General features: G+C 48.3%; 1 protein-coding gene across 1 annotated transcript in view; it reads right to left on the bottom strand.

The window, feature by feature from the left end:
- The window catches only part of LRGUK (leucine rich repeats and guanylate kinase domain containing), a 47860-nt gene extending 46357 nt beyond the window's left edge, over nucleotides 1-1503 (bottom strand). Inside the window, exon 1 of the mRNA XM_027669175.1 lies at nucleotides 1063-1503. Coding sequence (XP_027524976.1) covers nucleotides 1063-1353 — 291 coding nt within the window. The 5' untranslated portion in view covers nucleotides 1354-1503. The remainder of the gene's footprint in view (nucleotides 1-1062) is intronic.
- Nucleotides 1504-11631: the final 10128 nt, after the last annotated feature.

Genomic DNA, 11631 nt, shown 5'->3' on the forward strand with positions numbered 1-11631 from the left:
AATGAGGAATACAGCCCAAACCCAGTGAAATACAAACATGCTATTTATCAGTTCTATACATTTAAAATGTTTCAGCAGGTTTCTGTTGGGATTGTTATTTTTTTACCTCCTGAGTTTATAAAGAGCTCTATAAAAGGCCCACTCTCAGAGATGCTGAGCATCCTAAGGCTCTAAAACCCAGGAAAAATGAGGAATACAACCCCAAAAAAGTGAAATAGAAACACGCCATGTGCCAGTTCTATACATTTTAAAAGGTCCAGCAGGTTTTCTGTGGGGATTTTTACTTTTTTACCTCCTGGTTTAAACAGAGCTCTACACAAACCCCATTCCTGGAGATGCTGAGCCACGAAATTCCCATTAACATCCCACCAAATCAGCACCAACACAACCCCAGTGTTGCACCCCAATAAGCATATTATGGAAGCCCTATAAATGTGTTCAGCATGAGCAGCCAGTGCTGCTCTTGGGAGAGAAATGTTTGCCAAAAAGGCATTTTGACAGCTGGCACTGAGGAGCCCCTGTGCAGGTTTAATGAGAAAATAAGCCAGTGGCTTCTGAAATTCCTAAAAGCCTGGAGGAGCCACACAACAATCGCTAATCCAGGGACCAAGATAAATAATGTGATCATCTAAATTCAGGATAAACAATGAGATCATCTAAATTACAGCACCTCCACGTTACAGCAGTGGGGAGAAGAGAAGCATTTATCATATATTTATAGGTGAAATATGAAGTAATGTTGATGTTGCTGTGGGCACTTTAGAGCCCAGTAGAGGAAGGATTAAAAATTCACTTGGGTCCAGAGGCTGACTGAATTTCAGGGTTGGGAATTTGAACAGGAAAAATGGGTTAATTTGGCCATACATGTGCCAGCTTATCCTTAATCTTTGTATACCAAGGAGATTTGGCAATGCTGGGTTAATGGTTAGAACTGGATTATTTTAGAAGTTTTTTCCAATCTAAATGATTCTAGGAAGGGAAGAGGGGGGCAATCCAGGAGTACCTTGGACACCAAGAGACCCTAAAAAAGGTAGAAATGAGAGGTGAGAGGACACAATCCACTTGCTCCCCCTTCTTTCCCTCAAATCTCCATCGAGGGATGAGGAGGGAAAGGGCTGTCCCCTCACGAGCACCCCCCTCCCCAGACAGATGGACAGCCCTGAGCTGAACCTCTGAGCGCTGTGACTCCTCTTCCCCTTCGCCCTCCTCCTCCTCATGGTCCTCCTGGCCAGGAGGGCTGAGCTGGGGCTGCTCCTCGGGGCGCCCCTGAGCGAGCTGCTGCGGGGGCTCACGAGAAGGGGTAAGACGCTCCTCGTGGCTGCCCTCTCGGCCGTTCTCCTCGCCTCCCGCCATGAGCTGTGATAAGAAAAGAGGGGGCGGAGGGGCCGCGCTGTCGGTCCCGTCTCTACTCAGGCCTGGGCGCCGCCATCTTGTTTACCGTCTCGTTGCCATGGAGACGGGGAAGCGCCGCTCCCCCTCAGAGGATTCGCGCCGACCGCCCAACCAGCCAATAGAAACGCAGAGCGTGCAGCGGTGCACCTTGGGAGTTGTAGTTCGGAGCGCGGCGCGCCCTCGCCTTGTTCGCCGGGCCGCGGAGCATCTTGGGAGTTGTAGTCCGTCTCCCTGAGGCGGCCATTGGCCTGACTCCCCTCTCGCCTTCACACTGCAGAACAAACCCTTGGGGGTTTTATATATATACATATATATGTATACACTATATATATATAAATATATTTTATATATATTATGTTTGTATAAAATATAAGATATTTTATATTATATAAAACCAGATATTTTATATTATATAAAACCAGATCTTTTATAATATAAAATATATTTATCTATTTATATAAAATATAAAATATTTATACAATATAACATAATTATTTATATAATATAAAACATCATATGTTTATATTATATATTTATATTATTGTCATATTATTGTTATATTAAATATAAAATATCATATATCATATATCATAAAATAGCATATATCATAAAATAGCATATATTTTAAATATCTATATATAAAACAAACCTTTTTTATACATAAATATATAAATATAGAGAGAGATATAAAGTGACCTTGTCACTTTAAGGAGATAAAGACGCTCACCAAGCCCCTCTGACAAAGGTCACAGAGCCTTTACTGCCACCTCAATACCTGCATGGGGAGCAAAGCGTTTATTCTACATTTTTGGTCAACTATAAAGTAACTGAGACCCTCATATTTTGAGAGGTCATATTTGAGGGGTTTAAATTCGCATATCACACCCCTAAGGATCAAAATGAAAAGAGGACATGATGCCCTCCATGTATAACCACGGTCACCAAAATCCCACCTGTGATTGTTCCATTCCATTGGGAAGGGCCAAAAATGGGATAAAAGGGGGATTTCAGGGTAAAAATTCGAAGGGGAAAACACGTCTTCTTTTTTGAATCTGTTGACCACCATGTCTCTCCTCCTTCCTTGAAGGGACCTTTGTGCCTCCAACGCATTGGAGCAGCCCCAGGAACATTAAATTGATATATATATTTATATATTTAGCACTAATAGATCTCTGTTTCTGTATTTTCTGTCACAACAGGTATTATCATCAGTGCATATATCATTTATCACTGGCAATCCTGAATCCACTTTCCTGTTGCTCCAATAAATTGTATTATTTGTGACTCCAGGTCACAAAAGTTCTCATTGAACTCGGCCAAACCTACCTGCAGTATCATAAAATTATAGAATTATTTAGGTTGGAAAACACCTCCAAGATCAATGAGTTGAACCAGTAATCAATAACCATCAAGTCCACCACTAAACCACATCCCCAAGTGCCACATCCACGTTTTTTAATATTTATAAGATTATAAATCGTGCTGTTTGCAATTGCACAAGTTCTTCTTGGACTTGACCAGACTTCTAATGCTGAATTTATTTTATAATTTTACAATCAGAAATTAATTCCCATCTCTGAGAATCAGCTGGAAATCAAAGGGGATTACTTTCTGCCAAATTTCTATACCCTTAACAATGACAATTATTAACTCCTTTGATAATCAAATAATCTCCAGGGCACCATTACCTTGCTTTTCCTATTTTTTTTTTGTCTGGGAGGGCTGGTGCCATCCATCATTTCTACTGGGAATCACAACCATCTGCAGGAGTGAGGGCCTGGGGCGCTTTCAAAGGAGGAAGGAATGTGTTTCCTTAGGAAAAAAAGTACAATTTCAGAACTGGTGGAGGGAAAAAAAAAAATCTATATTATCATTTTGACGGAAATATTTGGGAAATAATAAGAGATGAGACTGTCACAGAGGAAGAGAAGTAAAATGACAGTTTTTGAGATCTTTTTGTCTGTTATCCTGGTTTTACTTATCACATATATCTTGCAGACATCGGTCTGCTCTTAATAGAAGTCTGAACTAAAGATGCTAAAGGTATTTGAGTTTTTGAGTCTATCATCTACTGCAGGACGGGGTAAAATGAGAAGGTAAAGGCAGAAAATAAAAGAGGGGAGGAGGAGGAGATGTGTCTGGATGTCTCCAAATGCAGAGATAAACCCAGGAAGAGTGTTGCTCCATATGGTAAAACAATTTAAGGTTGGGAACAGTGGATCTCCAGTATGGGTGGTGACAGTCATGTGAGCCTTGAGTACTGTAATTCTGGGTTTAAACATCACATAATTGCCTTCTCTGTGCTCACAAAGTGACGCCCATCTCCTAAGGAGATGGCTATTGCTGAAAAAAGAATCAAACAAAAAAAATATAAAAGCTCCCTAATGGACGTCACCCCTTGACTTTTATCTCTGGGCTTCAGGGAAACATTATGAAAACTGGAGTCGAGCTCCCCCAGATGACCTTCCTTCATTATCTCACTGGCCATAAATGTTAAAACCCTTCCTGGGATTTATTCCCAACTAAGCACCCCAGCGCTCCTCCCACACCCTCGGCACACAGGAGGCTCTTCTCCAGCTGCTGAGTGTCCAGGATTCTACTTAGGAATGGGCAGCAAAGGGAAAGGTTGGAAAGCTCAGGGAAGGACAGAAGATGCTGAAAGGGAAGGAGGGATCCTATCTGGGAGTATGTTTTGGGATTTGTTGTGACCCAGGAGAACAATTCCTGACTCGGCAGAGCTACGAAGCCAAGCAGGAGTTGCTCCAGGGCAGCTCCCTACTGTGCTGTTCCGTGGCTGCTCCAAGCTTTCATGTTATTTGGGATATTCTCCTTCCCAAATCCATGTGTTTTGTACTCTCCATCAGCAGATTTCACCTTCTGCAAACAGAGAAAGCCACTTTCTGAGGGGAACCGTGTGCTCTCTCGCTGCGGGATTATCCTCCATGCCCTGCTTCCCTCCAGTGCTGGGGCTCCGTGGGATCACAGGATGTGGCTGTTGGCCACCACGTGCCACCCTGGCATCCCAAAAAGTGCTGCCTGGCCCCACCACGCCCCTGAGTGTGCCACTGTGGAGTTTCCTTACTCTGCTTCCCACATTTTAAAACAAGGGGCGATTGGGTCAAGCCCGCAGGAGATGGGACACTTTTCACCCAGAGGAGTTGTGGAAACATCTGCCTTTAGTTGGAGCTTGACAGAGGGCTTTGAGAACTGGGAAAACTTCATGATATGGAAAATCTGTGAGGTTTTAGAGAGGAAAAAAAGCCTCTTTATTCAACATCACAGCTTTGGCTGAGCCTGACAACTTGAAGCCACACAGGGATGAGGACCCTGGCAGGACCTGGTGCAGCTCCTGTGGCTTTTCTGTCACTCAGTGAGTGGTTCTTGGAGCCTCAGGGCAGAAGGTGGTGACTTGGACCCTTGTGGTTGCTCTGGAGGCCGTTGCCATCTGTGGTAGGTGGCAGTGACTGCCACCAAGAGCAGATTTAACCTGGCACAGCCTAGGTTGTGGCTGGGCTTAAATCCCACAAATGGACATATAATATATATAACACATACATTTTTTCCTGTCCAGTGCTGTGCCTTTGCAACCTGGGCAGCCAGACAAACACCTCCCAGCTCCCCAGGCTCCACATGGAGAGCAGATGGGTGTCGGGAAGGCAGCTGAGAAGCTTCGGATTCACATGCAGCAGGTTTTTTTGGGAAGATACTTCCCCGAGCTCCCGATCCCTCAGAGAGGCAAAGGCCACGCACATAATCAAATTAATATCTCGCTGGGCAGCTCGTCCTTGTGAGACAGGGCTGGAGGTTTCCTGGGAACAGATGACAGGGAAAGGGCAGCTCCAACTGAGGTTTACATGGACTGCCATGGAGCTTGGAGCAGGGCCAGCCGGGCTAATGAGTTCTCAGCTTGGAAGCGTCACAGAGTTTATTTGCTACCATCCGGAAAATGCCCGCCCTTCCACTGGGATTCAGGCAGGAGAAGGGGTTATTAAAACCTCAGAAATGCACTTTTCCTCCCTCCTTGTCTCCCCCACCCACCCCGTCTGTTTGGCTTGGCTGACACACTCCAGGATGAAATGGCTCCCTGGAGATCCCTCTCCAACGAGGGATGGCAACTGGAAGGAAATCAACCTCGTGGATTTGGGGCCAGAGACAGATTGTTCCTGAACAGGGCCGTCAAAAAGAGAAGCAGAAACAAAAAAAGCCTCTGTGGCAATGGGAATTTTGGGGGACCCAGAAAATAGTTGGGAAACGTCACCTTGGACCTCCTCCTTCCAGTTGTCCAGCACGGCACATCCAGCCAGGGATTACCCGGGATATGTTCTCTTCCTTGGCAGAAAGGATGGAAAATTGAGCTTTTTTTCCTCCATAAACTCCTAAGCAAGGCCATCCAAAAAGGCTGACATCTGTCTGTCCGTCTCCCTCCAAGATCCATGTTGGGTTTTAAGCTTTCTCAATGATTTGTGCACCTCCCTCTCCTTGTCTTCCACCCCCTGTGCTCCCAGTTTTAGCCCCAGTTTCTCCATGGTCTTTATGGGCACCATTTCCCAGCAGATTTTGATTCACATCCCCCAAAATGTTACCATATTCCCTTGGTTTTCTTATTTATTGTTCCTGTGGTCACTCCTGGAAAACAAGGTTGGCCAGGAATGTTGGAGGAGCTGGAAAGAGCTAATCCTGCACATGAGGGACTTTCAGAGCAGCCCAGGCTGCTCTTCTGAGTGATTCATGAGCACCAGCTCAGTTATTCCCAGCCTCACCTGACACATTCCTGCTCTTCCCGGGAGAAGGAGGATTTCTGGATGCACCAAGGAGAGATAAACCTTCTAGGCCGACGTTCAGTCAGGAGGAGGAGGATGGGTATCCAGGAGGGTGGGAGAAAGGGCAGCACACCCCATGGTCAGCTTGGATCAGTGAAGTTCAGTGGTTTGAGGTGGACTCAGCCCCAAAAATGCATCTAAAAGAGCCCCCACTGCTCTCATTTTCTCAAGGTAAAAGCTTAAAGAAGGGGATGGAGCAGCACAGGCAGGTGAGAAGCGACTCAGGCTGTGCTAAGGAATTCATTAATGAACTAATGAACTCATTAATCTGTTGTTCTTGTCATTGGTGAAGGGGCTGATGTGGTACAGAGGGTGAAAAGTTTACCCAAATGTTTGGTCTCATGGCACATCTCAAACAGTTCTTGGCCGTGGCGTGGAATGTTCCCCAAATTCTCCTGGCTCTGGAACAGCAAACGCCAAAGTGGCCATTAAAAATAACCCTGAAAACCAGAAGTGAGGCTCTAAATCAAGTACTTATTATCCTAATAAAGCCTCCCCTCTATCGACAGAGAGAGTATTTCATACTCAGAGGAGTGTTAACAGCAAACTGGCCTTAAATACATTGATTTACTATTCAATTATAAAAACAATCAGCTCCCGAATATGTGCCATGTGCAAAGCAGATTTATGGGCAGCCCTGGCACTGCTCCCATAAAACCCCCACATAAACTCACTCGGTGACTCACCAAGAAGCACTAAAAGGACCCAGCTGGGTGTGGGGAGGAAGGGGAAACCCCAAATGCTGCCTTGGTTCTCCTGAGGAGGAAGATAAATGAGGTTTAAATCAAGCTTAAATCACATTTAACCCAGCTCTGCGTGACTAATTTTCATGGTGGTGGGGCAGAGGTGAGAGTTTATTTGACACCTTCCCTTCAGCTTATTCCCAGGGCTGTGCTCCTGGTGTTCAACCTGCTGGAAGCACATCCAAGCTCCTTAAATCCTGCAGCCAATGGGTTGGGTTTGCTCCTTTCCCCCAGATCTTCTCGTGTTTCTTGCTGAAGCTCTCTGAGCTTTTCCGTGGGGAGCTGTGTGGGAGGAGTGTGTGTGTCACAGCACCTGCAAGAGCAAAGCAAGGGGCTTAAAAACCTTGGATGAGGGGTCAGGAGGGGCTTGGAGCATCACAGAGATGTTTAGGTTGGGAAAAGCCCTGTAAGATCATGGAGTCCAACTGTTAACCCAGCACTGCCGAGGTCACCCCAAGTGCCACATCCACAGGGATTTTAAATCCCTCCAGGAGTGGGGACTCCACCACCCACCCTGGGCAGCCCCTTCCAGTGCCTGACCACCCTTTCCATGGAGAAATTCCTCCTGATGTCCGACCTGACCCTCCCCTGGCACAGCTTGAGGCCGTTCCCTCTTGTCCTGTCCTGTTGTCCCCTTAGGAAGGTGGCAAATGGGATTCAGGGAACTCAAGTTGTGGAAATGTTGCAGGTTGGAAAATAAGTAGTTTGAGGTGAAACCCTCAAAGTACAAAGACCACTTTCCACTCTCCATGGTTCATAGAATCATAGAATCCCAGAATCCCAGGATCACTGAGGTTGGAAAAGCCCTCCCAGCCCATGGATCCCCCCTGTGCCCGATGCCCACCTTGTCCCCCAGCCCAGAGCACTGAGTGCCATGGCCAGGCCTTCCTTGGACACATCCAGGGGTGGGGACTCCACCACCTCTCTGGGCAGCCCCTGCCAAGGCCTGAACACCCTTTCCATGAGGAAACTCCTGCTGATGTCCAGCCTGACCCTCCCCTGGCACAGCTGGAGGCCGTTCCCTCTCCTCCTGTCCCTTGTTCCCTGGGAGCAGAGCCAGACCACCCCCCCGCTCCCCCCTCCTGTCAGGGACTTGCAGAGCCACGAGGTCCCCCTTGATCCCTCTTTTCTCCAGGTTGAGCCCCACCAGCTCCCTCAGAAATTCTCCAGCCCCCTCCCAGCTCCCTTCCCTTCCCTACATACGCTCCAGCCCCTCTGGAGGGGCCCAGAACTGCCCCCATGATTCCAGGGGAGGCCTCCCCAGTGCCCAGCACAGGGATAGGCACTGCCCCAGGCCTGTGCCCAGACCTTCTTAGGCCCGGGTCTCTCCCTTTAGTCCCTGTACTACCCAACTTAGGCCACGCCTCCCCGCGCTTGTCAGAGCCCAGCGATGGAGGGGATTTAGTCAGGAGCAAGAGCAGCAGCTCTGCCTCAGCGGGGGGACAGAGGCATGAAAAACAACCATGACACTGATTTCAGTCACCACAGGCCTATGGAAACGCTCAACACCAGGGGCAGCATCCAGGCTGCTTTGTATTTTTCCCTCCTTCTCCTCATCCCTGTTTTCACCTCTCCGATGGTGCCCGGGTGCCCTCAGAGAAGCTGCAGCAGCCCGAGGGGGGATTTGTCTGTGCAAAACACACACATTTCACACTGCAGCTCAGCAGAGGAAGTGACAAACACTGAAGTCCAAGGCCCTAACAGTCCAATTTTCTCCCCTGATTGCCACCGTGCCTGAGCTTAACAGAGTAAATAATGAACAGCAGTGCAACGAACTTCCCAATAAATCGCTGCTGATGGTTTTCACATGGGTCATCCAAGAGCAAATTTAATGATTACATGCCGGCTGCAGCCACTTCATTTTTTTTTTCCCCCCCTCCCGGCTCACTTGTTAGATCCAATCAGCAAAGGAAAGAAGGGAAAATGAAGTAAAATGCCTCATTTCTGAGCACGTCCGCCCGTTCGATGCGAAAGCTCGAACGTGATCTGCGGGGCACGGCTCGGATTGACAACGTGGCTTTGCCCTGTAATGAAAGAATGGGGTGAATACACCAGGGATGAGGGCCTGGAGAGCAATATTTGACTTCCCTGCACTTTGGAGTTTCTCATCCCTCATGGATGTTGGAGCACAAACCCCCTCAGGGCAGAACATCCCCTGCTCTGTCCGCACACAACGAGGCCACTTGGCCTTGCCCCAGGCTCCAGTTGCTACTGGGATAGGATTCCTGTGGGAATTTCAAATGTGGTGGGATGAATCCTTGGGTAATAAATTCCTGAGATCCAAGGACAGGCAGCTTTGTGGCCTGCAGGGTCTGCAGGGATGGACAGGGCTTGTGTGCCCCAACGGGAATTAACGCCCAGGACTAAGGATTAGATTACAAGTAGCCATTTGAATGACTTTTCCACACCTCAGCTCAGTAAGATGACTCTCTTTTCACCCCAAAAAATCTCCCTTCTTCTTTATGAGCAACAGAATTGACATTTGGGTGACTTCTCCAAGTCTCAGCTCCATCAAATGACTCTTTTCCTCCCCCAAAAAAGCTCCCAGCTTGTCTGTGAGCTGTAGAATTGACGTTCCTGCAATGCTAATTTCCTCTTGGCACCTCTCCCTGTCTGAGTGCCCTCCCCTTTATTTCCATCACCACATTCCAAATGGGATTTGCAATTATGACCCATGTGAATGAAATAAAACAGAGCCAACAAAAGGCAGAAAGAGGCTCAGGAAACTGTTCCAGGTGGAGCTGTCTCTGAATGGAGGGCACAGGATGAGGCTGGGGGGGATCCACACCATGATATCCCTGGAGGGCTTCTCCATCCATCCCCCCATCCATCCCTCCATCCCTCCATCCCTCCATCCATCCATCCATCCATCCATCCATCCATTTATCCATCCCTATCTATTCTATCTGTGCCAGTCAAGCAGGTTTATATCATCCTTAATCCAGAGGATATGGAGGGAGAAGACCCCCAGGAGAGGATGAGCTGGTGACTGACACTCAACCATGAAAGGAACCACAGCAATTTTCTTCACCTTCCACTTCTGGAGGCTTCAAAACCACGGGATAATTAAAACCCCGTAAAGATTATGAGGCTGTAAAGGGGAAATAGTGAAACCCTCATGAACTTTTACAGCCCCCCATGAAAATATTCTGGTTTGTGGGGTGGAGAAGTGTTTCCTTGTCTCTTGAAGCACCAAAGGAGCACTTCCATGTCACGACTGCTCTCTGAGCCTTGGCATGGCGACAAGTGTTTCATGTGGATTTACAACCCAAAATCTCTGGGGTGTCCTACAGGGTCATGTCAGGACAGCAAAAGCACTCCTAGGCAAGAACTCGTACAGGGAATAGAATTGTGGAATCATGGAATGGTTTGAGTTGGAAGGGACCTTCAAGACCATCTTGTTCCAACTCCCCTGCCATGGGCAGGGACACCTTCCACTAGCCCAGGTTGCTCCATCCAGCCTGGCCTTGGACACTCCCAGGGATCCAGGGGTAGCCACAGCTTCTCTGGGAATTCCATTCCAGCCCCTCTCCACCCTCCCAGACAGCAATTCCTTCCCAATATCCCATCTAACCCTACCCTCTGGCACTGGGAAGCCATTCCCTGTGTCCTGTCCCTCCAGGCCTTGTCCCTAGTCCCTCTCCAGCTCTCCTGGAGCCCCTTTAGGCCCTGGAAGGGGCTCTCTGCCTCCCTGGAGCCTTCTCTTCTCCAGGGGAACATTCCCAGCTTTCCCAACCTGGCTCCAGAGCAGAGGGGCTCCAACCCTGGGAGTAGCTCCGGGGCCTCCTCTGGACTCTCTCCAGCAGCTCCACATCCTCCTGCTGTTGTTCCCAGAGCTGGAGGTAGAACCAGAGCTGTTCTCTGTGGTCTTGTAGGAAGGTCCCACTCTGAGGATTGGGTTCCTTCAGGACAGAAGTAGGGACAGAAGGGGGGTTCTTGGGTCAGTGCAGAGTTTGCAACACCCTCATGTGGTTTGTTCCCTCTGGAAAACCATCTTCCACCGGGAATGTGTTCTAAATCCCCCAACTGTGTGACTGAGTTCCACAGGTTGGGATGGGGAAATAGTCCCCAGGCAACAAAGTGCTGAAGAAAGGAAAAGTAAATGCTGGCAGGGCAGTGGCAGAAAGTTTCCCAAGGGTTGGTGCTCTCAGGACACTTGTGCTTCTGTTCCATCCATAAGAACTGATAAATCCAGGACAGCCAGAGCCTGCCAAATGAGCACAAGACCATGAGGGACATGAGGGACATCCATGAGACCCAAAAAGGGTGGTGGCTGCTGTGTGGAGAGAACAGGATCACACAGGCACCTGGGGGACACCATGTGCTCTCAGGGGACTTTCCAAACACCTCCTCAGAACCTCTGGTGTGTCAGCACCACCTTCTTCTTCAAGAAGGCCCCAAGAGTGGCTCCAGATGGATGTTTAGGGGGGTGTGTGGACACTGGGAGCGGATCAGCAGCGGGGTGTCTGAGGAGTTGTTTACTATGAACAGGAACAGCTTGGCTCTGCCCACAGCAACAGCTTCAGGAACAGGAATGTTCCCAAAATGTTCCCTCCCACCCCCACTCCCTCTCCTGTTAGATTTGAAACAAACACCGACACGCAGCCCAGACCCTTTGAGAGGGAATTTTTTCCTCATAAAATAAATAAAACCCAGTCTGAATTAGGCCACAGCAG

This window comes from Corapipo altera, unplaced genomic scaffold (genome assembly GCF_003945725.1).
Source record: "Corapipo altera isolate COAL_440 unplaced genomic scaffold, ASM394572v1 228, whole genome shotgun sequence".
Classification (NCBI taxonomy): Eukaryota; Metazoa; Chordata; class Aves; order Passeriformes; family Pipridae; genus Corapipo; species Corapipo altera.